Source organism: Convolutriloba macropyga, chromosome 5, assembly GCF_964194025.1.
Source record: "Convolutriloba macropyga chromosome 5, txConMacr16.3, whole genome shotgun sequence".
Lineage (NCBI taxonomy): Eukaryota > Metazoa > Xenacoelomorpha > Acoela > Convolutidae > Convolutriloba > Convolutriloba macropyga.
The window spans coordinates 53,710,566-53,737,262 of NC_134472.1; the positions used below are offsets into that span (position 1 = coordinate 53,710,566).

Consider the following 26,697-nt stretch of genomic DNA (forward strand, 5'->3'; position numbering starts at 1 on the left):
CTTGTCTCTAAATAAAATCTGGGCGCTTAATTAAGATACTTTAGTATTTGCAAGCGTCCACTCCTGATGAAACTTTGGATTTATGGATTTTTAATAGTGGATTCTGCTGTGTCCACAACTTATGCGTGCTTTATAAATTAACAGGAGAAATTCAAATTCAATTCAACTTTGAGTTGATCTTCAAACGTACGTCAGGGGAGGTTGACTTTATAGTAATGGATGGTACTTAAAGTTTACTTAATCAATTCTATATTATTGGTGTTTGTCGTATAATTGTGAATCCGTAATCAATAAGTTCACTACGTGTAAATATTTGTATCCAAAAAAATTGTCCCTCGCAACGCTTGACCCAGGTACCAATGGAAAAATAGATTTTATTTGGTATAACCCAAAAAAAGTATTTTGCCAGCTGAACTATTAGAAAGACAGCACATTCAACAGCTATGTTCAACATTTTCACACAGAGCAGATGCTCAATTCCTGTTTATGTTGTTTTTGTTTTAGGTTCATCTCCAGACCATTTCCAGCCAGAAAGAGTCCTTGTCAATGAATCGCACCTTTGTACATGTTCTCAAGAATGACGGACTGGTTGGACTCTATAATGGTATCAGTGCTTCTCTTCTGCGACAGATGACTTATTCTACTGTCAGATTCGGAATGTACGAGAGTGCCAAAAACTACATCCTCTCAACTGGCCAGGAGATGAACTTAGGTTTGTCCCTGGCCTATTGGCCTATTGGCTATCTCGAAATTTTTGGCGTACTTGAACTTTTCAAAATCCGACCTACTTGCCTGTCGGCTTGCTTGACCGCCACGCTTACCTTTAAGCAGTGACTTGGCGTATTGCATTGAACGGTATTACTGGACAGTTAACGAAATATTTATTATTAATGGACACTTTTGCTTGTACTGCTATATTAGCGGATACAAAAGTCCCTTTTTTATAGCCGGAAAGCGATAGCGGCTATTATTGGGGCCATCGTATTTTTTAGAATCCAAGCATTGGATTGTATTGGTGCTCTGTCTTTTTAAATAGCCGCACAGCGATAGCTGGGGCTATTATTGGCCTTCTCTTGGTTTATTTTTACAATTCAAAGAATGTGAATTGTATTGGGGCGCTGTCTTTTTTTTCAAGATCTGTTCAAACATTTTCACGTTTTTTGAAGTCAAATTGGAGTAGTGATTTTGGTCACGCCGAAACAGGAAATGGAGCGAAAAAGCAAGTGGTTTTGCGGCGTGAATTTTTTTGCTCTAATTTTAAAGTAGAGTGAGAAAACGGTGTTTGAACAAAAATTTGGTTTCTCAGTAGTGTTTTTGTCCACATGTTGCAATTTCACTCTGATTTTTACTGTTTTATCGATTTTTTGGATCGGTTTATCTCTAAATGGTTTTCCCAATCCATTCGTAGCGCATTCTTGGCCTAATTTTTTTGTTTGAATTAAATTTTAAGTTCTCGCTAGTGGTTTGTTTGTTCACATGCGGCATTTTGACATTGATTTTCTGTTTTTTTCTTATTTTTTATCTGATTTTTTTAAATTGTTTTCTCAATTGACTCATAGTCCATTCTAAGTCTCGTTTTTTTTTAATTTAGTCAATGAAAATTTTTTGAATTGTACGTCAGGACTTGTCCTGCTATGTTTTTTTATTTGGTCGTCATGATTTTTGTTACGACCATATGATGTCACAGCCACTTTTTGTTCATTCGTTCATGCAATTTCAACTGAATTGCATGTGTGACGTCATTTTTCGCTCTTAGTGGAGCCAGTTTTTTGTTCATGCGCGTGATTAAATTTTTGGTCACACTTGACTTACCTCACTCTCAAAAATGACTTCCTCACTTTGAAATTGACTTTTATTTAACTTTAATTCAAAGAGATAAGGTCAAATGGATGTGTGTCACTCTAAATGAAGGTTATTTGAGATCAGCTAATAGAGGCAGCAATAACTTATACAGATTTTTAAACAAAGTATAACAGATCAGCCTTCAATGAAAAGACGAATTTTTTGGTCTGTCTTTTTTACTGTTTTTTTAGACTGCCGATCTACGAATCTATTGCGGCTATTTTCTGGCAATCTGCCAGCTATGTTTATAAGATGTTTTCACACATTTTTTCATGATTTTTGAGCTTTCAAAACGGGATAAACAGGTATAGCTCAGCGGACGTCAAGTTTCATTAGAGGCCCTAAGGTTTTTTAATAGACTAAATATGGTGAATTCAGCCTTAATAAATAGTATTTATGGAATCCACGTAAATAGAAATAAATACAAATCTTTGTTATCAAACTTTTATTCAGAATCAAAAGTTTTTGCTCATTAAAGGTTTAAATAAGTGATTTTTTTTGTTGAAGAATTCTTCATTCTTCTCAATCGCTCTCTATAACATCAGTCCTCTTCTCCTTAAGTTTCAAAAATTCTTCCCGTTCCAATCTTCATTGAACTCTTGAAAATTTTTCATGTTCTTACCGCTCGTTGGGTGAGAAAATATTTACAAAAACGAAGGTCCCCTCTCATTGGGTGACACCTCTCAAAAGACTCGACTCTTCTTGGAGTTCACAATGTTTGCCCAAAATAGAATTTGTCCCAAAATATTGCAAAAGTTGGGGTTACGGGACTCGTGCAAGCAACATTGTAGCCGATCCTCGTACAATCACAACGGAAACCGACTGAGCCAATCTATCAAAGGCGATAGCATGTCCTTGCGACTGATAATTCCTGCTGTCAGCTAACAGAGCTATGCGCTTTAACGCTTTCTTGAGAGTAACTGACAGACCACCCATTGACTCAAGAGCAAGAGGAACAAACAAAATTCCTTTGGCTCTTCGGCTGCTTCAATCGCGTAACCAGACTTCTGTGCCGCATGATTTATAATGTTTGGTTGCAGTGGAGAAGTTACAGTGACGTCCAGAGCAGCTGGACGACCTGATTTCCATGAAGGCAGAAATATGTCGCCAGGGCGAGAACTGTTTCCTGCATTAAGGTTCCGTTTTTCGATTACTGGGTGACAAGTTAGCTGCTGAGCAAGCTGATGCAAAACGGTCACGAATCCTGTCATGCCAAGAATTTGCATCCCCTCTTCCAGGACAGATGACGGCGTGGTCACCAAAAATGTCAAGGGTCCCAGACCTGCAGTAAGGGCATTTTCTTTCATCTTCAAAAACTTGTCTCTAAATAAAATCTGGGCGCTTAATTAAGATACTTTAGTATTTGCAAGCGTCCACTCCTGATGAAACTTTGGATTTATGGATTTTTAATAGTGGATTCTGCTGTGTCCACAACTTATGCGTGCTTTATAAATTAACAGGAGAAATTCAAATTCAATTCAACTTTGAGTTGATCTTCAAACGTACGTCAGGGGAGGTTGACTTTATAGTAATGGATGGTACTTAAAGTTTACTTAATCAATTCTATATTATTGGTGTTTGTCGTATAATTGTGAATCCGTAATCAATAAGTTCACTACGTGTAAATATTTGTATCCAAAAAAATTGTCCCTCGCAACGCTTGACCCAGGTACCATTGGAAAAATAGATTTTATTTGGTATAACCCAAAAAAAGTATTTTGCCAGCTGAACTATTAGAAAGACAGCACATTCAACAGCTATGTTCAACATTTTCACACAGAGCAGATGCTCAATTCCTGTTTATGTTGTTTTTGTTTTAGGTTCATCTCCAGACCATTTCCAGCCAGAAAGAGTCCTTGTCAATGAATCGCACCTTTGTACATGTTCTCAAGAATGACGGACTGGTTGGACTCTATAATGGTATCAGTGCTTCTCTTCTGCGACAGATGACTTATTCTACTGTCAGATTCGGAATGTACGAGAGTGCCAAAAACTACATCCTCTCAACTGGCCAGGAGATGAACTTAGGTTTGTCCCTGGCCTATTGGCCTATTGGCTATCTCGAAATTTTTGGCGTACTTGAACTTTTTCAAAATCCGACCCACTTGCCTGTCGGCTTGCTTGACCGCCACGCTTACCTTTAAGCAGTGACTTGGCGTATTACATTGAACGGTATTACTGGACAGTTAACGAAATATTTATTATTAATGGACACTTTTGCTTGTACTGCTATATTAGCGGATACAAAAGTCCCTTTTTTATAGCCGGAAAGCGATAGCGGCTATTATTGGGGCCATCGTATTTTTTACAATCCAAGCATTGGATTGTATTGGTGCTCTGTCTTTTTAAATAGCCGCACAGCGATAGCTGGGGCTATTATTGGCCTTCTCTTGGTTTTTTTTACAATTCAAAGAATGTGAATTGTATTGGGGCGCTGTCTTTTTTTTCAAGATCTGTTCAAACATTTTCACGTTTTTTGAAGTCAAATTGGAGTAGTGATTTTGGTCACGCCGAAACAGGAAATGGAGCGAAAAAGCAAGTGGTTTTGCGGCGTGAATTTTTTTGCTCTAATTTTAAAGTAGAGTGAGAAAACGGTGTTTGAACAAAAATTTGGTTTCTCAGTAGTGTTTTTTGTCCACATGTTGCAATTTCACTCTGATTTTTACTGTTTTTTCGATTTTTTGGATCGGTTTATCTCTAAATGGTTTTCCCAATCCATTCGTAGCGCATTCTAGGCCTAATTTTTTTGTTTGAATTAAATTTTAAGTTCTCGCTAGTGGTTTGTTTGTTCACATGCGGCATTTTGACATTGATTTTCTGTTTTTTTCTTATTTTTTATCTGATTTTTTTAAATTGTTTTCTCAATTGACTCATAGTCCATTCTAAGTCTCGTTTTTTTAATTTAGTCAATGAAAATTTTTTGAATTGTACGTCAGGACTTGTCCTGCTATGTTTTTTTATTTGGTCGTCATGATTTTTGTTACGACCATATGATGTCACAGCCACTTTTTGTTCATTCGTTCATGCAATTTCAACTGAATTGCATGTGTGACGTCATTTTTCGCTATTAGTGGAGCCAGTTTTTTGTTCATGCGCGTGATTAGATTTTTGGTCACACTTGACTTACCTCACTCTCAAAAATGACTTCCTCACTTTGAAATTGACTTTTATTTAACTTTAATTCAAAGAGATAAGGTCAAATGGATGTGTGTCACTCTAAATGAAGGTTATTTGAGATCAGCTAATAGAGGCAGCAATAACTTATACAGATTTTTAAACAAAGTATAACAGATCAGCCTTCAATGAAAAGACGAATTTTTTGGTCTGTCTTTTTTACTGTTTTTTTAGACTGCCGATCTACGAATCTATTGCGGCTATTTTCTGGCAATCTGCCAGCTATGTTTATAAGATGTTTTCACACATTTTTTCATGATTTTTGAGCTTTCAAAACGGGATAAACAGGTATAGCTCAGCGGACGTCAAGTTTCATTAGAGGCCCTAAGGTTTTTTAATAGACTAAATATGGTGAATTCAGCCTTAATAAATAGTATTTATGGAATCCACGTAAATAGAAATAAATACAAATCTTTGTTATCAAACTTTTATTCAGAATCAAAAGTTTTTGCTCATTAAAGGTTTAAATAAGTGATTTTTTTTGTTGAAGAATTCTTCATTCTTCTCAATCGCTCTCTATAACATCAGTCCTCTTCTCCTTAAGTTTCAAAAATTCTTCCCGTTCCAATCTTCATTGAACTCTTGAAAATTTTTCATGTTCTTACCGCTCGTTGGGTGAGACAATATTTACAAAAACGAAGGTCCCCTCTCATTGGGTGACACCTCTCAAAAGACTCGACTCTTCTTGGAGTTCACAATGTTTGCCCAAAATAGAATTTGTCCCAAAATATTGCAAAAGTTGGGGTTACGGGACTCGTGCAAGCAACATTGTAGCCGATCCTCGTACAATCACAACGGAAACCGACTGAGCCAATCTATCAAAAGCGATAGCATGTCCTTGCGACTGATAATTCCTGCTGTCAGCTAACAGAGCTATGCGCTTTAACGCTTTCTTGAGAGTAACTGACAGACCACCCATTGACTCAAGAGCAAGAGGAACAAACAAAATTCCTTTGGCTCATCGGCTGCTTCAATCGCGTAACCAGACTTCTGTGCCGCATGATTTATAATGTTTGGTTGCAGTGGAGAAGTTACAGTGACGTCCAGAGCAGCTGGACGACCTGATTTCCATGAAGGCAGAAATATGTCGCCAGGGCGAGAACTGTTTCTTGCATTAAGGTTCCGTTTTTCGATTACTGGGTGACAAGTTAGCTGCTGAGCAAGCTGATGCAAAACGGTCACGAATCCTGTCATGCCAAGAATTTGCATCCCCTCTTCCAGGACAGATGACGGCGTGGTCACCAAAAATGTCAAGGGTCCCAGACCTGCAGTAAGGGCATTTTCTTTCATCTTCATAAACTGCAATCCCTAGTCTGTACTTGACACTAATTTGAAATTCACTGGGACTTAGATGGAGACCTAAGGCAGGAACTGGAGGTGCCACAAGCCATGCGCCGGAATGAGGCAAACAGAGTGATTTCAGTCTTGCTTTCTCCCTGTTTGGCGACTGATTTCCTAGCAGCTCAGAAAACTTTTCAGTATCTACAGCTTCTTGAATTTTCTTCTGTGTGTAGGAATTCAAGTTGAAAGGTTCAAGGCTTTCACAGAGTTCCTTAAAAACTCTACTGTCTGACGCGCGCTGGTTTGTAGTTTTCTGAACCAAGTCATCGGAAGCTAACACTGAGCCCACATATGCGGCTCTGTATTGCTCTTGCGATTGTCGCACTCCGAGGCCAGAAATGTTTATTGGCAAGGTGGACTGCTTCCACGCATTGTCACAGGTGACAGTACCTATTATTTGATCTAACGCATCCCGGCTGGAATCGAAGACTTTTAAAACATCGATCAGATGTCTTGTCGGCGTGTTAGTGCGTAGAGAGTAGACTAACTTTGGTGTCCCTAGGCAATAACGAAGTATGCCGAGAGAACATTGAGGATCATCCAGATAACTCAAATTTTCCAAGAGCGACACAACCTTCTGAACACGTTTCTGCAGGCAAGAAGAAACAAATTCTGGTGATCCGACTGCGGCACCCAGTACTTCAAAACCATTACCCGTATTTCTTTCAACTTCTCGATCAACTGAGGGTAGATCTACGATTGACCAGAGTTCGCACTTGTCTTTCCTCAAATACAGACCCCTTTTTGGACCTTCGTTGGCTAAGATAACGAGCGTTCGGATTTGATATTCGGAACCTGCAACGAAACCATCGTCCAAATACCAAGTGTGGTGGGTAAGATTTGGAACCGCGTCTCTTATTTTTTCGATAACAAGGTAGCTAAGGTAGCTTTAGTATTCCTTCAAGTGCCTAGAGTTGTGAAGCTACTGGGAAGGCCGTAATTCAAGGTTGAAAGGTCATTTTTAGCAGTTTTTGAGCCTAAATTGGTCCAATGTTCACGTTTTTTTTATTTTCGAGTTTTTTTGTTTGATTAGTCTTGAAGACGTTATTGAAATTTAAATTTTTTAAGAATTTTGTCTTTTTTTTTGTTTTTCCAGCTTCAAAGGGTAGAAAACCTCCTCTATGATCTGATAATAGTTTCTGTATAGTTTTTACTGGCAATAAAATGTACTCAACATTTTAATGAATTTTGGTAACTTTGGATAAATTTTGCAAATTTTCAGGTCTTTTAAAAGTTTGTCTTTTGTCCACTTTTTCTTGTGTTAGTGGTCAGGCAGCCTCCTCTAGTATGTTACTGCATAGTTGCTGTGGACAATGGAATGGTATTCAACTTTTTATTATCACCAAACTTTTCAGTTTTTTTAAAAATAAAAATTTGAAATTTTTTCGATATTTTGAAAAATTTTTCCTTATGAACATTTTTTTTGCCATGCTCCTATTTTTTCGAGCTTTATGAGCCAGTTCAATTTTTTTAGGGCTTTAAATTTGGTTAATGGATAGCCTCTGGGGGAAATGAAATGGTTCTGAAGAAACTAATATCAGAAATTTTGGCGACATTTCATTAAAATATGCAATGGTTTTCAAATTTTCTGCAGTTTGATTCATTTTTTTAGTTAATGAATCGTTACGGGCCAATGAAACTTTTTTGGATCTTAAAGATAGGTTACTGAACAGATCACAGTGAAAAAAGTGGTTTTGAATTTTTTGCTATAGCGAAATTGAGAATCTTTCTCCAATTTTTCCAATTTTCTATTTTTTTAAAAAGTAAATACCATATTTCTCGTATTTTACTGTTTTTTTTGGCGAGCAAAGCTTGTGCTTGGGTTAATGGGTATTTTTAATTCGATCAAATTTGGCCTTCAGGGTAGAATCCTCGAGATTATATTTTAAGCAATGATCATACTTTTGTTCAGTTTGTTTCATTTTCTCAACTTTTTAGATTGTTTTTTTTGTTTTGGCTGGCTCTGTTCGATAGGTCTGATGGTCAGGTAAATTAGTTCTAAGTTATTCATTCAATTTCTTGGATTGTATTTCAGAACTTGTCTCCATTGATGATTCTTACGACTTTTGATGTTTTCGATTTTAGTGACTTCCACTGCTTTGCACTTAAAATGTATGCGTGTGACGTCATTTGTTCTGCTTTTAGGTCAATTGTGTGAATTTCTTCACTCAAAATTTGACTTCTGAACTCACTTAGTTAACTTTAGGAAAATTTACTAGTTAAAGATAAATAGTGTGCATCTAAGTGGTGCCAAACGTATATGCCCTAATTCTTGAGTACTAGAGTCTTGAGTTTTTGATTTCGATTATTAATTTTGAAAAAACTCTTAGGGTTTTTTTCTTGTGCTTGTGTTTCATAAAAATGACAGTCCGAATATAAGTCAAAAAGTCTAGTGGTCTAGTAAAGGACTGGTGGTCAATCTGTCTATCTTATTTTTTAGTTGTTTCATTTCCATGGAATACTACAAGCGGCTATTTTCTGGCTATCTGCCGTCTGTGTTAATTTTGATAGTTTCTTCATTGATTATCTGAAGAGGCATATTTGAAGTTTTCTAATTTTTTGAAATTTTGTCTAATGATTTTAAGAACTATGGCACATCACTTGTTTGCAAAAGGTGGGTTAATTAGATCTGTTTTATGTTTTAATTTAATGAATTATGGTTTTTAACCATTTCGACGTGCTATATTTAGAATCATTAGTGATTTGCGGGTTTTTGCCTTCCTGTTGTTCTGGGTTGTCGGTGAGTTGGTTGTTCTTTTTACTTTGTCTCGAGAAAGTAAGGTGTCATAAACTTTCCGATTAAGCAATGTAGAGGATGTTGCATGTTCTCAGTTGGTAGCTAATGTCTTCTTCTTTTGTTTTCAATTTTTTTTTTCAAATAATAGCATCTTTTTTAGTTTTGTGAGTTTTTGATTCGTGCGTTTGCTCTTTTCTCGACTCGATCACCTGTTTGTATGTTGAACGGTATTCCTAATAATCGGTAATAATTGATTCTTTTGTGGTCTATGGTTTTGATGTGTTAGTTAAGTGTTTAAATTTCTATGTTGTGGAACTTTTTGAAGTTTTTAGAGAAAATCCAATTTCGACAAATTTCATATGTTGTTCTTCTGCGATGTCTCTAATTTCGTTGTACAATTTCGTGTATACTGTTCACGGTCCATAATGTAAACGTTTGCCTAATATGATTTTATTTGTTTTAATGATTTTGATAACACTGGTTTGATAGCATGGGAAGTAATTTTTCATTATTTTTTATTTAAGTATATGCTCTGTTGACTATGGAAGGCTTTTCTTTTTGTATTTCATATATTATATGTTCTTTTGACTGTCGAAATTTGTTCTGGTGAGGTTCAGAGCGAGATCCTAAGTTTGTTTATTTATTTGGATTGTTGTTTATTTCTTTGGATTGTAATTCATGACTTGTCCTGCTATGTTTTTTGTTTGACATGACATTCTCAATTATTTGCTGATTTTACAGGCTCTATGCTGATTTTAAATCTTTCATATGCTCACTGTGCTAAAGAAATTTGAATGACGTAAATTTAAAATTTGAGATTTTTTTTTAAAGTATGAGATTTTTTGCGTCTAAAGTTGACGTTAATAGTGACTCGTAAAGGCCTCTTCCAATTAAACTTATCAATTGATAAGGAGAGATCGAATAAAAAATATTACTGTTTTTGTTGGTGTCAAATTATTTAAAACTTTTTCGGAAAGTTAGTAAAACTAAAATAGTCAAAGTACAGACAACAATATTAAAGTTGTATCGACAAAGTAATAATTTGAACATAATGAGGGAAAAGAATACCATTTTTTTTTGCTCTGGCATGAAGTTTTGTGGAACGCTACTTAATTTTGTATAGAAAGTGTTAATTGTGATTATAAAGCTTAATTGAGGCAAATTAACAAATATGGCAATAGTTTGGAGGGTAACTTAATCATTCGAAACGTTTTTGATTAAATAATTATTGAAATCATTACGACTGTTGGTGATTTAATCGACTAGGGAGCCCTGGAGATCTTTCCAATTGTTTCCTGCAAGGCAAAATACAAAAAAAAATTAACAACCTGAAACTTTGAAGGTTCGGTTTACGGACAAAATATTCGATTTCCTTCACAATGGTTTTTTTGAATTAAGAATGGTTTCCAATAGTGCGGCGAAGGAGCCACAAATGTAGAAAAACAGATCCGGACAAAAATCAGAATGCAATAATTTTATGAAAATTCTATTCAAACAAAAAATCGTTTTTTAATTGAAAAACGTAAATAGCTTTACATAAGAATTAAGGAAAGGAGACTTCTGTTTATTGGTCTTACAAATAGAATTTGATAGGATCTGTTTACTTTTTAACAACATTCGTGAAGAAAGCAGAAAGCAAAAGCTGAAACGGTGAAAACAATAGTCAAAACTACAACAAAAATGGGCGCAGAAATCTTTCTTCCCTGAAATCGAAAATGCATTTCATGCACAGTTTGTTTTATACCCCTTTTCACTATAATATGCGCTGTCATTATCGCACTGTCATTTTTATTTCTATACTGCTCTTGCTGCTTATAGCAATTCATACCGTTTTGTTCAATTACTTAAAAAGATACAAATGTGAAGAATAAAGAACAAACTCAAAGTTAAATAGAATTTGATGAAATCAAACGGAAAAAATCTCAATGTTTATTTTGTATTGGTTTTTTCAAATCTCAAGGCTGCGCACACAAGTGCCAACTTCATAATTTGTTTTTTTTTTTTTTTGGTAGGCTTGTGCTCAATTTTGCTTCTGGGACAAATTATTTCAAAAGATTTAAGTTTTCTTTAAAATTATGATAGGACCTATCTGCAAAATTTTGATGCAATTCTGCAAATTTATTGAAAATTATTCAACTATGACAATTTTCCTTTTTTAAAAAATTTTTCTTTTTGTTTCAAAGTATTTTGCAAAATGAACTACAAAGTTTGTAATAAAACTTTGAAAAATGATTAAGTTGATTAAATATTGGCTCGTTTTTTCTCGAAATTTTTCTCTATGCCTTTAGTGTTTTTGCCTTCTGATGGTGTCAGTAGCCGGGAACTGACATACTTATTGATCTGAGATACTCTGGAAAATGTTCTTAGTTATGTTAAATAATTAGAATAAAAATCAAATTCAAAAAATTTGATAAAAATTTAGACTAAATTCACAGAAAGTGCTGCAAAATTGTTTTGTTTTTTTTTAAGGAATTTGAAACGCACAGATTGTTTTGGAAGGGTAACCTAACTTTTACCTAAGGTCTTGCCAATAAATCTGTCGTTAATTGTCTTAAAAGATTGAAAAACGATGCTTTGGGACAAATATGGCCGTAATTTAGGCCAAATTAACATGAAATGATGCGAAAGATTGTTCAGACCTTTTTTTCAGAAGGACCTTTTTTAGGCTTGTTCTTGAAATTTCTTTTTATTGAAAATTTGGACAAATTAGACAAAGTTTTCTTTTCAAGCCTCCAGTTTGATTTGTGGGTTACGAAATTCTCGCGAGCTTGTCTTTTTCTGGTCAAGTAAGTTAACTTTGACTGATCTATATGGTTCTCGTAGAGATTCGAAAATTGTGCCATTGGAAAGCTCTTGAAAAACTAAATCAAGCCTTGAACACACCTTTTAATTTTATTGAATTTTTCTATTTGTTATCGCCGGTACTTAAAGCCTACCTGGCAGTTTTTTCATGAAATTCCAGACTATCTTTTTGTTATTTTAACCTGGTTCTAAGAAAACAAAAACAAAAATGTTAGAATCCTTATTTCCTATCAAAATTTTAAAAGCAATGCTAAAACCATTTTTTCAAATAATAAAAACAATACAATAGTATCAATGCAATTCTATTCGCGAATAAAAGTAAATAGAACTTCTTGACAGAAGTGTAGTTATTCGCTATACGTTTTGGGTTTGTCATTGGGCTTAGTCCTCAACTTTTTTTAGTTTCGAAATTGTAGCTGTAGAGTAACTATTTTATTATGATTAAAAGTTTATTGATGACAAATTTTAAATATTTTAAATGTTCATGTAAATAAGTGTATCAGTGTGAATGTGCGTTTACTATTTGAAAAGACAGTAGTCATACTTGATTATGAAATTTAACATAAGGTCGTTTGTAACTTTTATTTTCGGATACACTACAGATTATCCTTGTTATCCTACCTTTTTCAAGCGATCAAACGTTGCCTAGTTTAAAAGGGTTTCAATACTAATCACCGAGCGCTTGTAGCCTTTTCTATATAAATTTCAGTGCGCATGGAACTGCTATTTGAGTGGCAAGGCTTGATGCAAGTTTTTGCATTAACAGAAAAATTTTGTGCATTTGCTTGTAAAGTTTCGGGCTTCTTGCAGTCTATAATGCTGTGCTTACTGCTATTTATTGTTTTTTTTGTGCTATGATGTCACGAGAAGTCGCGCACTTAACATTAACTGCGTATGCGTAGGCTTGTTGTAAGTGCTAAGTTTGTTGATTTGTCAGGTTTTTAGTTCAGATTAACATAATTTTGCCCGGACAAAAAAACCAATTGTTCCGACAAAAGAAGACAATAATTCAACATACTCCGCTGATACAAGTTTGATTTTTGACTTTGTTTTAGTATACGTCGAATAGCGCTGAAAAAGGTGTCTGGCTTACAACGTAAGTCCAACAGGCTTGACTTTGAGTTATTGTCAAATGGGATCTATTCTGTTTTGCCCCCCCCCCCCCCAGCTTAGTGAGCATAAATCTTTTATGACCCCCAGGCGCACGTGCCAATTTCTTACATAGTAACGTACTATATAACAACATACAATTTGTAACTGGGGGTCATAAAAAACACTGAGGGGGCAGAATAGATCCCTCAAATGCTTTGAGTTGCTTTCAAGGTAGACTAGATTTTACTTTACTTGGTACTTGGTCTGCTCCGTTTATACCTACTGCTGTTGTAAGTTTTGATCGAAGAAATACAAAAGAAGGCGGAGTATTTGTCTGAATGCATGACATTATTTACCGGTAAATTTTTTGCACCCTATTTTAGTTTAAACTAAACATAACAAGTGGTTTCTGAGTTTAGACATATTATAACAAACCAAATTTTTGGTTATTGACTTTTCTTCAAAAAAGTAACTACAATGTACATTTGAGTTGCGATCTGGCCCTAACGGCATACCAAATGGTACCAGCAATACAGTTCAAGTACGTGTTTGGGATCACAAAGAATAGAAATCAATTAAAGAATTGTCGCAAGATTAGTGGTTGCGGATATCAAAGAAATGTAGTAATTCGCGTAAATTACAATTTTCATGTAATTTTGCTACCAGAAAGTTTATCAAGTTATTGTACATTCATTAAATTTTTTTGAATAAATGATTGGTTAGATGATAGCAGACAATGTTAAATGTTAAAAAGAAAGTAAGGGCTCGGGAAAAAACTTGGTAGTGCGTAGGATAATAGTCAGAAGCTTTGTTGTGTTGTTTAATAGCCGCCGTCACCCTTTCAAACGGCTATTAATTAGGCGCTCTCCTTTTTACAATTCAAATAATTTGAATTGTATTGAGGCGCTGTCTTTTTTTAAAGATCTGTTCCCACATTTTCATGATTTTTGAAGTCAAATTGGAGTAGTGATTTTGGTCACGCCGAAACAGGAAATGGAGCGAAAAAGCGAGTGGTTTTGCGGCGTGAAATTTTTTCGCTCTAATTTTAAAGTAGAGTGAGAAAACAGTGTTTGAACAAAAACTCGCTTTCTCGCTTGTGGTTTTTTGTTCACATGCGACAATTTCACTTTGGTTTTTTATTGTTTTTTTTTTCAATTTTTGGATCTGATTTTATTCTAAATGGTTTTTCCAATCCATTCATAGTTCATTCTAGGCCTAATTTTGCGTTAGAATCAAATTTACATTTCTCGCTAGTAGTTTTTTGTTCTCGCTAGCGGCATTTTAACATTGATTTTCTGTTTTTCTGGTTTTTTTTGTTTGTTTATCTGATTTTTTTTAAAAAAATGGTTTTCCGAATTCACTCATAGTCCGTTCCAGGTCTAGTTCTTTTGTTTAGTCAATGAAAATTCTTTGAATTGTACGTCAGGACTTGTCCTGCTATGTTTTTTTAATTCGCCTTACCTTTTGATCACGTTTTTCGTTTTACACAAGGCATGATTTTCACTTTGACTTCTGACTTACCTCACTCACTGTTTCACCTGAATTGATTCTAAATTCTTCACTCATTGAATTACGCAATGTGATAAATACGGTCAATGCCAAAAGAGTGATTGCAAACTTAATACCCTTCAGTTTAGCAGCTGAAGTAAGTATAAGTTTAGAATCTAACTGAAACTGCACATTGAATTAGAACAATTTTTGATACTCAGGGCAAAATTTTGTCCATTTGTCTCCTTTTTGCTTTTTCTGTTTCAATCCCGATGTGGGTCTAGTGGGTCAACGGCGGCTATTTTCTGGCAAACTGCCGGCTATGTTTAACAATTTTTGTAGACAAAAGTGTATAACACTGGAAGATCAATAAACATGAAAGCTTTACTTTAAAATCAAAGCTATAATGTAGTCAAGTGCCTCTGGCGTTGGATTTTACAGGAAAAACGTTTGAGAAAGTAATCAAAAGGTGTTTATCGTCTAAGTTGTTGATAGTGGATGTACGTTTTTCTTCGCCCAAGAGCTCTAGTTTAATTTAAGACAAACAGAACTTTTTATTTTGTGTATTTCTCTGAGATCTTTTACAAAAATTTTCTCCAAACACACACAGAAGCACTTAAATGCCCCAAGTTGTTTTCGCAGTTAAAAAAGCTGGTTTTGCTCGTTTTTTAAGTTCAACGGTGCGGTGCCTTTTTTAGAGTCTTTGGTCTTTTGTTTGATTTGCTTGAATATAGTTATAGTTCATAAGAGGTTTACGCAAATGAACACTTATATTAATTCCAAAAATTAAGTTCATTGTATGATTTGTGATCACTTGAAGAGGCATACACACAATTGTAACCATTGCGGAAAATTATTGGACAATTTTGTCTCGGTTTCGTTTAGAAGGGTTGGAGTTTTTTTTTGGTTTCCATTTCTATTTTGTAGTTTTTAATAGTAGCTTTTTGCTTTGAGGACGTTAGCGTCGAAAATATACATCAAATTACGTGACTGATAAGCCTGAAAGTCATTAAGTGTTCCTAAATCTATTGAAATATTCGGCTTTTTCGTCTTTGATTGGCTTTGGATAAATGTTTTTAATCGCTCTCGAACGAAGTTTGAAGCAGTTAATGTAAACGTATCTGTCTTGTTTTTAATGCAAAGTCTTTGCTTATGCATTCTTGCACTTTTGTTCGAGGACATTTTTTGACTCTTCGAGCAACGTTTTCTCACTTCTCTTCATCATTTTTGAGTTATCTCAATTGTGCTTACTCCTAAGTAAAGTTTGTTGGTGAATAAAAAGCGATTTTAGCGTGATACAGAGCCTTATAGTCCAGTGGTGAAGGCTTTAAGACTAGGACCTCCCAAGGTTCCGGGTTCAAATCACACTCTTGTGGGATAATTTTTCACAAAGATTTATCTAGGCTACAGACCTTGAATTGAATTGTCCCGCCTTTCGTCCCGGAGCAATTTTTCCGACGTTGGGTCGACGTATGTTTGTTCAAGCTGGCACGTATGTTGTTCAATTATTGGCTAAGCGTTGATTTGTGGGTTTTTAAGGCATTAACACTCAGAATTTTTCATATTTTTGTATTTTTTAATTGGCTTCCACTGATCAATGGAAGTTTTTGGCGTTTATTTTATCAGTGAGTCCCAGCACCCAAAAATGTGGAAAACATTGATTTTTTGAAGTTTTATTGGTCGAATTGTTGATAGACTGATTTAATATCAGTCTTTCCTAAACTCTTAGGAGCATAAAGGTTTTTCTGGACTGTGTTTGTTTGTCTTTGTTTGTAGCATTTTAAAGCAGTAGATGCATTTAAAAATTTGACTTAGGTTCTTTCTATTTTCAAATTTGTCTTTTTTATGTTAACATCACTTTTTGATGAGAGGCGGGGCTTTGTTCAATAAAATGGCCAGCGTTGGAAAATATTCACATTTTAGATTTTTAGAGCGTGTTAGTATCTCAGGACATGTCTTACTATTCTTATCTAAAATGTTCAAATCGAAGATGTTATCTTCATGAACTCTCAATTTTTTGCTCATTTTATTGTTTTAACTTTTTAGGATCAGCTATTTCCTTCTTCGCTCACTCTGCTCAAATCGTTTTTATTCGGCTGAAATCAAGAGCAGTTGCTCATCAAGGCAATAACAAGTAAGCGATGTTAAAAACCGATTTTTTGTCTGACCCATTTGACTTTTCGTCCTCAAAAACCGGGATAACAGGTAGCGCCCAGTATGCGATTCACAGAAAGTGTTTTGGAGACTTAAACTTATGGTGTGAAGGGGGGTTCTTAGGTTCTTAAAGGTTGAAGACCCCCCCCCCCCCCTCCCACTGTGCACCCTCCTCCCCGCTGTTGCACCGGTGAACCCCCCTGGCTAGCTAAAGACGAAGCCAACCGCTCGCTGGTTGTTTGAGAGCAATTCGCCCGACGTCAGGCGGTTATCTTATCTCTACTAATTTGTTTAATACCAAGAATAATCAGGATTACGCCTAACTATCAATTCTTTGGTTTTGATCGTCATTTACATTTTTTTAATCTCTGTCTTTGTTTCAATTAAATTGATGTAATGTTAATCAGTCCTTGATATTTTCCGGCAGTCCGCTAGTAATGCTTCGTTCGGAATGCATAGCTGTGTTAATTAGGGTAGTCAGGTGGTTCTTGTGCATCTAACTTTCCTGCATTATGTGCATGTGCTGTTTTAGCGAGCAAGGTTGCAATATCAGGAAGTGCTGGCTTCTTCGGAGGCATAATAGGGACTCCCGGTGACTTGCTCAACGTCAGAATGCAGAACGATATCAAAATAGCACCCGAACTGAGACGCAATTACAAACACGCGGGCGATGGACTCATACGCGTTGTTCGCGAGGAAGGAGTTGGTCGACTGTTCAACGGGTGCTCTATGGCTAGTTCTAGAGGTGCTCTAATGTCGATTGGACAAATGGCTAGCTACGACACGATAAAAGAACAAATTCTCTATTTTGGGTTATTGAAAGACGGTTTAATCTGCCATTTTACATGTTCGACCTTAGCGGGGACCATTGCAACTGCGCTTACTATGCCAATAGATGTGATGAAAACGAAGATGATGAATGCAAAACCAGGAGAATTCTCAGGAATATTCCACTGCTTCACGCATACACTGAGAGTGGGTCCGTCTGCATTCTACAAGGGGTTCTTTCCAGCATTTATCAGACTGGCCCCTCAAACTATTCTCACATTTGTATTCCTTGAGCAGCTTAAGCAATATTTTGGCACTGCAGTATATGTGTGACTGAATCCATCATTAACAGTTAAAGGGTTATGCAAATGCAATGTTTGTAGCTTTAGATGCCATAGTTTACTCAGATGCTGTAGAGATGTATAATTTGTATTTTTCATTTTGGATGACTGGCTGCAATTTGTTATTTCATTAAGACCAATGGTTGCTCGTTTAAGAGTGGTTACTTCAGTGTTTCCTTAAATGGTGAACGTTTTTTGATGCTTCTTGCCAGTACAATAGGCTGAGATCCAATAACTCAAATCGAGACCAAATAAGAACAACCCTTCTACTAAAATTTAAAACAGCGGAACTTTTCTCTCCGCGTAAACAAAATTTCTGTTTTTATAACCCTGTATGTCGAGTTTTTAATTGCTCTGAAAATAAGTTTTTAGCAGTTAAATTAGTCTTTCACTCTTTATTAATGTGGTTTTCCTCATAAACGATCCATTTGGTGGCGGTCAAGCAAGCCGATAGGCAAGCCAGCCGAATTTTTAAAATGAGGTCAAGTAAGCCAAAAAATTTTTGGATACCCGTATTTTAAGTTGCCCCTGGCTACTTAAAATAACCGGCCCGCTATTTCCGGATTACATCCCACAGCGGATGAGCGGCATGGCCATGGACAGCGGTCTGCTGAGGCCCGTACCCACTAGATGTCTAAAAATTGACGCATTTTTGTTTCTTTGGTGCATTGGAATACATTATGCACTATAATACTACGCGCAGTATTGATTGTAACGGCTGACAATGTATTATTTCTGATAGATTACATAACTATTACATAACTTTCGGCTTGCTTTTCTGTCGGCTTGCTTGGCTATCGGCTTACTTTGCATTCGCCGATCCATTTGACCCTTTTTTGTCTGACCAAAAATTTTTGTCTTGAGAAGCGGCCTAAACTGAAACAGTCCGAGGTTATGCTGCTAATTCGCTTTGCAGTTCACGCGGAGCCGTAACTCGTCTCTAAGCATGTGTTCCTCAATTAACTCTGAATACTCTTCGACGTGTTATATGGATTTCTGGAGGCCATTCTTTTGTCAAAAGGTTGCAATCACAGATGGCACATTTGCCACGACCAAAATTGCTCATATCATCTACCTTTACGCCCTGTAAACTAAACTATTTTGGATAGTTTTTCATCAAAGAGGCAAAGCGACAATTGAAAAAGCATTTGTAGCGATTTTCCTTTGCTTCAACACAAAGGTAGTTTATATTAGACCGTTATATTTTTAAAATACAGTCTAACTGAAATGAAAATATTCATAGCTCCTCGAGATTTTTAAGATATGATGCGATAATTCAACAACTTTGAATTAATTGAAGGGGAACACGGGCCATAGCATGGAAGGATTTCTGGAATCTCATTTCTTGTGTTTAGTAGCGAAAACAACCTCTGATGGTTAAAAATTCCACCTATGAATTCCTCCAGCAATTTTTGAAGATAATTGGAGGCTGCAGTTAAATCCAATAGTTTTGAAAGGTGTTAATTTTGAAGGTCCGCAGAATAAATTTGATAAAAAAGGAAATTTTACGCCATTTTTGGTTAAAATTGAGGCTTTTGAGCAAGGCACCTTGATACATCTATTTTAAATTATGTCATAGAGCTCACTGGCACCCTCGATTTTTCTGATAAATGGACCCATTACAATAATGCCAGAACCGACGACAAACGCAGGAAAAGAAACGGCGTCGTTGACACTGAAGATGAATAACCTCATGAGATACTTTTGGAAGAAATGGTTGAGATAGTACATATCAACATCGCATGATTTCCTCAAAGCAAATGCAAAGAGAACAATCGAAGATAGCGATTAGTGATACTGCATTTTTGATGAAAAACAATACCGCAATTTCAGTGTCAAGGCCACTTTCATAAATAACAAATCTTTGACGGAATTTACAAATTTGTCCGATTTTTTCAACTTGCGGGTCTTTCGTGCGCCCGGTTAACGATTTTGTATTGTCGATGAAGGAAGATAACGACATGCCATTAACGAAAATCAATGCACATGACACAAAATAAGATTTGTAGAATTCGAATGAAGAGAATGTAAAAGAAGAACTGGTTGAACTCGTTCAAGGAGGCTGGACTGTTGAAATTTTTCTTTTTAAGCAAGATTTGCAGCTGAATAGGACGATGGTTTGCAACGACAAATAACCACTCGCTTGACACCAAGCATAATATTTTCTAATTTCAAAGAGCGTTATGGTAACTCTCTGCAGAGCGATTCTAATAGGAGTTTCCTACTAATATTTAGGTTCCGTGTGCAGTTTTTATGTTTCCTTTTCAAATATTTTTCAAGTGTTTAGGCCCACAAGCGTCCGATATTCTGCTAAGATGTGAAAATTTCACAAGTTCTGAGGATGGCAAATAGCACTAAGTTTCACAAGAATCAATTGAAGATTGAATGAATAATTCGTGTTATGCCTTTCTTATTTATACTTTTCATTTACATTTTTGTCCAATCAGAATTGAGTTCATTCTATTAATAGATAGTGAATATTTTATAAGTTTTATTTGACTCTGAGTCTTCATGCTCGATACTGCGGCTATCTAGAAAAGCGTTTAACATGGGTTGGAAAACCCATTAACATGTGAGTTTGATTTCTGACTTTAAGTTGTGTCAAGTTTTTCTAGATCAAAAATGTTCAGTTGTGTGGCTTTGTTATGTGCACTTTTGTGTGTCAGTTTTGCTTGTGAAAGGGTTCCTCGGAATGATTCTGTGGCAATTTGTTGCCAGTACAATACAACTTTTGTCGTTGGAGATAGAAATGTGAGCTTTGTCCCCTTTCGTCATTCTGTACGCTGTGAATGGGTGGAGGCATCTGGAGCCCAGGGGATTAGTTTTGCTTTTATTTCCTGCGTAGCTGCATTGGCAATCTCTTCCTTAGTGTGATTAGGAGGCCCAGAGAAGTCCATTAGCATTAGTTGTAACGTCAGTGAAGATTAGATTTGAGATGAACTAATGCAAATTTTTTGGGAAAGAGAACCAGTGAAGTGGTTCCCAAATGTCTTTTTTGATTAGATTTTGTGGGATCAGGAGGAAACGAACTGACCGAAATCGGGGAAATTTTAATGGGAACGGTGATGTGGATCAATGATTTGAATTTCAGTTGAATATTTAATACTTCAATTGACTGCTAGCGGTCACGGGTTTTTGGTACAAATTTGTTGGTGGAAAGGGAGGGGGGTAGATTCTTTTAAACTGTGTTTGCTGAGTTTTATTTGGAAGTGTTTTTTTGTTTTATTATTTGTCGAGTTTAGAATTATTATTCCAGTGAAGTGTTATGGCTCGACAGTTAATGTGGTTAAAGGTGTCAAATATTCTATCGACACATCCAGAAAAGTTCTTTTTTTTATAGTTTTAAAGTTTTGTTTTCATTTGATACGATCTTTAATATAGCCTTGTTTAGGCGTACGCGTCAAAGAAGTAATCTATTGGGGGATATAAGTAAGTTTAAGGAAGAGTATCTAAAGAGGGGTAAGTTAATAGAACTTGGGTGGAAGGAAGTTCCATGGGTTGACGGCTCTGGGTTGAAGAATTGGCATCAATTAAGGGCTAAGTTAGTTGAAGAGGAGAGGGAGTCAATAGTAGGTGAAAACGGTTGGCCGAAGTTGCCGTTAGAGATTCGAAATGAAGAAATAGTCGGGATAAAGGAGGATTTTTGTAGAGAAGTGGAATCGCTTGCTGATTTAAATCAAGTTGAAGGTTTTTTTGATAATCAGCTTATCATGGTGAATCACGCATATATGCTAAGGTATCAGCTTATGAATGTTTGTATGGCTCAATCGGCTGGACATTTAATATTGAAGGAATTCTAAATGGAGAGGTTCCCTCTGACCTAGATTGTAATAGGGGAGATGCAATGATACAGTTTAGTCCCTGGTGGACACGATCACATATAGAAATTGGTGGAAGTGATAGTATATCAAAGACAATTGTAGGAGAAAAATGTTTCTTATTTGTGGGAGCTACACGACGTCCATTGCATTTGATAATGTTGTAGGAACACCCCAGTGTTTCATGGAATTAATTAGACGTGGTCCTAAAGCTGGTGAGCTGCCGAGTGATATTTGGTTCTATATCAAATAAGTCTAGTGTTTTATGTCAACCATCACTCTATGCTCATGCTGTTTTAACAATGTCATTGGGAGTCTCCCTAGTTACTGGCTGGGAAGCACTTGACTTCCGAAATTCAAGAGTTGCCCAAAGGACATTTACTTGATTTGGGTTAGGGGCTCGGAAAGGAGTTGTTGAGAAAATTTCGAAAGACGAAGGCAAAGAAGCCGCTTTAGAATGGGCATTGAAGAGAGATAAGGACTTCGGTGGCTCCTCAGATGTTACGGAACATATACAATCTTTAGTAAAGAACGAATTCACTATGACTAAGAGATCATATAAGAAAAAGGTTAAGTGGGGGTGTGCGTAAGACTAAGAAATTGAGTAAAACGAGAGACGTGGGCGAGATGGAAGATGACCCAATTGTGTACACTTTCCTGCCTCCAAAGTATCCTGCCAAGCTTTAACGTAAGTTTTAGTTTTAATAATTTGGGTTACGGCAGGTGTGAATATTAATGAAAATGTAATTGCCCGACCTTTTAAAGATTGTTATTCCGAGTTAAGATTCGGATGTATGTCTACAAATATGGTTGAACAATAATAGTTTGATACAATTTCAGGTGCATAATTGTTTTTTAGAAGAAATCAATTTTTTTTGTCAATTCGACGTACCCGGTTTGATGTAGCATTTTCGTTGAAAAAATAATAATTGCTACGTGTTGGGAAAAGTAGCACTCCGAATACTGCTTCGGAGTTAAAAGTATTTTTTGGAAAAGATAAGTGTAATTAATTAGAGTTTGATGTCAATTTAACCGCGTAACACTTTTTTTCGGGGAAACATACACTTTTTTAAGAGCTTTTCTCTCACCTAATATGTTGTGCTGAGTGTTTTGTAGTGGTTGCCCGCGATCTCTCATGCGGTGTTCGTTGATGAAGAAGGTCTAAATAATTAGATAAGAATGAGTAGAAAGGGTTTTGAATTGTGAAAAAGGTTGAATGTGAGTAACCATTTTTTTTTAATTTTCTAATTTTTTGTGAAGAATTTGTAAAAGGAATATAATGGAATCTTGTTCAATTTATACACTCAAGGTTTACATCAAAATGCATTTTAGTGGGGAATGAGATTATAGTGAAGAGGTCTGAGGAGTGGCGGGTCGAAGTATCAGGAATTCATTCATTGTGGAGTTCGAATGTGGCTTCGATGGTGTCGTTGCTAGTGTTTTTAAGACTGTTAAGAACTTGTTGGTAGTCATAACAGCTGGGGCGAAAGGTGACTGTCTTTAGGGTGTAGCCCTCAACAAATTCTGCGAAAAGGGAAATGGTACCGTCATTGCGGACTATGTAGTCGTCAAATGTCACTAGCATTGCTCGGCGACCATGACGTAAGTTAAGGTACATAGGGAAGGGGAGAATTGTTGGGAGGTAACCTGCTTCATGGTCTTGGCGATAAAAGTCCCAACTTATAAAGGGCGAATTTACATTATGGTTTAAATTATTCATTTTAATTGATATTTAGTAATTCAAATTCCCAGTGTAAAATTTCCTCTGTGCTAAGTTCTATGAAATAACGTCAATGCAGATGGGAGATTTTTTTCAAAAATTACCTTGTGGAAGGTATTTTCGAAAGTGGTTACCCAGAATACAATGGACTTGTCAGGAAATTTAAGGTATTGATCAAAATAACATAAGGAAATTTCAAAAAATCTATTTAAAAACACAAATAGAGTAAATCGTGTGGATATAAAATCAAAATATGGAAGGGTGTCTTCATAATGTTCGAGTGAAAGAAATTCGGGGGTTGAGGACCTGGACATTAATGTGTTTGGGGGTATTTAGTTTGGGATTGTCTATGGTGAGGGAGGGGGTTGGCTGAAGGGGGAACTTGCGATTGGGGAAGGGGTTAAAGGCGCATCTGAAATAATGTCGTAGTCGGGGGATTCTGGGGTGTCAGGGATAGGGTCGGGATGCTGTGGGTGTTGAGGAAGACTGCTAATAACTAATGGATGGTGAAAAATAAAATCATTGTTGGCGTTTTGGTTATTGTTATTTATACAGTTTTGGATTTCCGACCAAACGGGGGATGTGAAGTCAATTGTGACAGGGTATGTGTGCACGGTTACTGTTTCATTTATAATAAATTCCTGGCGTATATTAAGTTGGATTAGTGGTTCCTGGTGTAAGAAAAAGGAAACTCTATAACTGTCGATTGCGGCGTTGTAATGATTAAGGGATATAAAGATTGGGTTTTGTATTTCTATGAAGAATTTGTTATTTCGTATACATTTTTCATTTTTGGGGTCTGAATTGTGTTGTATTTGACACATTCGCTTCCCCGTGTGAGGTTAAAACTGTGTTTTGATTTCGTTTTGTTTAAAGTTACATTTATTTGATTCTGGTATGTGACAGGTAAGTTGATTTATCATTTTTGTCGGTTGTTTAGAAGTGATTCCTTGGTTGTTTTTTAGAGTGTGATGGTCCCTGATGTCCTCTTTTTGGATTTGAAAATCAGAAACTGATAGATCTCCTGCTCGAATATTAAGAATACCGTTGTTGCTAATTTCTGTTTCGCGTTTTTTTCCGTTGGTTTTTATATAAAAGCTGGACTGCGATTATTTATGCGCAAACTTCTTTAGCGCTTGAGCTGATAACTAAGCCGCGCTTTGGGGGCTGATGAGATTAGCATTGTAATGTAAGACTTTTTTTGTTTTCTCTTAAGTTTTCTGTTATTTTAGATTTTTTTTCCGAATTTTTGAAATAATATCTTTGAACAAAAGACTTAGGAAAAATTTTCAGCCGGGTTCCACTAGGAGCGCGGGAAACCGTCATTTTTTTTGAGTCCGAATTTTTGGTTGAAAGTTTGAGTGTCGTAGCTCTTCTAGGTTTCCAGATATCGCACTTTAAAGTTGAAAATTTTTTTCCAAAATGAGTCTTCACAAGGGAAAATTTCTGGACTTAGGCGTTTTTTCTTCGAATCTTTTTTTGTTGCGAATTTTATTTTTCGTTTTTATAAAGAATTTTTTATTCCTTTTTAAACACTTCCGGTGTTCATGGTTCTGAGTGGGTACGCCACGTAATGGGTTGGTAGTTTTGGTTGTGCATGTTATGGTATATGAGTTTCAATAATTTGGGTTACGGCCGGTGTGAATATTGATGAAAAAGTAATTGCCCGACCTTTTAAAGATTGTTATTCCGAGTTAAGATTCGGATGTATGTCTACAAATATGGTTGAACAATAATAGTTTGATACAATTTCAGGTGCATAATTGTTTTTTAGAAGAAATCTATTTTTTTGTCAATTCGACGTACCCGGTTCGATGTAGCATATTCGGTAGCATATTCGTTGAAAAAATAATTGCTACGTGTTGGGAAGTACTGCTTCGGAGTTAAAAGTATTTTTTGGAAAAGATAAGTGTAATTAATTAGAGTTTGATGTCAATTTACCCGCGTAACACTTTTTTTCGGAAAAACATACACTTTTTTAAGAGCTTTTCTCTCACCTAATATGTTGTGCTGAGTGTTGTGTAGTGGTTGCCCGTGCTCTATCATGCGGTGTTCGATGATGAAAAAGGTCTAAATAATTAGATAAGAATGAGTAGAAATGGTTTTGAATTGTGAAAAGGGTTGAATGTGAGAAATCATTTTTTTAAATTTTTTAATTTTCTGTGAAGAATTTGTAAAAGGAATATAATGGAATCTTGTTCAATATATACACACAAGGTTTACATCAAAATGCATTTTAGTGGGGAATGAGATTATAGTGAAGGGGTCTGAGGAGCGGCGGGTCGAAGTATCAGGAATTCATTCATTGTGGAGTTCGAATGTGGCTTCGATGGTGTCGTTGCTAGTGTTTTTGAGACTGTTAAGAACTTGTTGGTAGTCATAACAGCTGGGGCGAAAGGTGACTGTCTTTGGGGTGTAGCCCTCCAACATATTCTGCGAAAAGGGAAATGGTACCGTCATTGCGGACAATGTTGTCGTCAAATGTCACTAGCATTGCTCGGCGACCATGACGTAAGTAAAGGTACATAGGGAAAGGAAGAATTGTTGGGAGGTAACCTGCGTCATGGTCTTGGCGATAAATGTTCCAACTTATAAAGGGCGAATTTACCTTATGGTTTAAATTATTCATTTTAATTGATATTTAGTAATTCAAATTCCCAGTGTAAAATTTCCTCTGTGCTAAGTTCTATGAAATAACGTCAATGCAGATGGGAGATTTTTTTCAAAAATTACCTTGTGGAAGGTATTTTCGAAAGTGGTTACCCAGAATACAATGGACTTGTCAGGAAATTTAAGGTATTGATCAAAATAACATAAGGAAATTTCAAAAAATCTATTTAAAAACACAAATAGAGTAAATCGTGTGGATATAAAATCAAAATATGGAAGGGTGTCTTCATAATGTTCGAGTGAAAGAAATTCGGGGGTTGAGGACCTGGACATTAATGTGTTTGGGGGTATTTAGTTTGGGATTGTCTATGGTGAGGGAGGGGGTTGGCTGAAGGGGGAACTTGCGATTGGGGAAGGGGTTAAAGGCGCATCTGAAATAATGTCGTAGTCGGGGGATTCTGGGGTGTCAGGGATAGGGTCGGGATGCTGTGGGTGTTGAGGAAGACTGCTAATAACTAATGGATGGTGAAAAATAAAATCATTGTTGGCGTTTTGGTTATTGTTATTTATACAGTTTTGGATTTCCGACCAAACGGGGGATGTGAAGTCAATTGTGACAGGGTATGTGTGCACGGTTACTGTTTCATTTATAATAAATTCCTGGCGTATATTAAGTTGGATGATTGATTCCTGGTGTAAGAAAATGGAAATTCTATAACTGTCGATTGTGGCGTTGTAATGATTAAGGGATGTAAAGATTGGGTTTTGTATTTCTATGAAGAATTCGTAAATTGGTTCAGACATTCAAAG

General features: G+C 36.1%; 1 protein-coding gene across 1 annotated transcript in view; it reads left to right on the forward strand.

Annotated features, from left to right (window-relative positions):
- The window catches only part of LOC142339471 (mitochondrial dicarboxylate carrier-like), a 34,096-nt gene extending 16,175 nt beyond the window's left edge, over positions 1 to 17,921 (forward strand). Inside the window, exon 3 of the mRNA XM_075389514.1 lies at positions 17,163 to 17,921. Coding sequence (XP_075245629.1) covers positions 17,163 to 17,731 — 569 coding nt within the window. The 3' untranslated portion in view covers positions 17,732 to 17,921. The remainder of the gene's footprint in view (positions 1 to 17,162) is intronic.
- Positions 17,922 to 26,697: the final 8,776 nt, after the last annotated feature.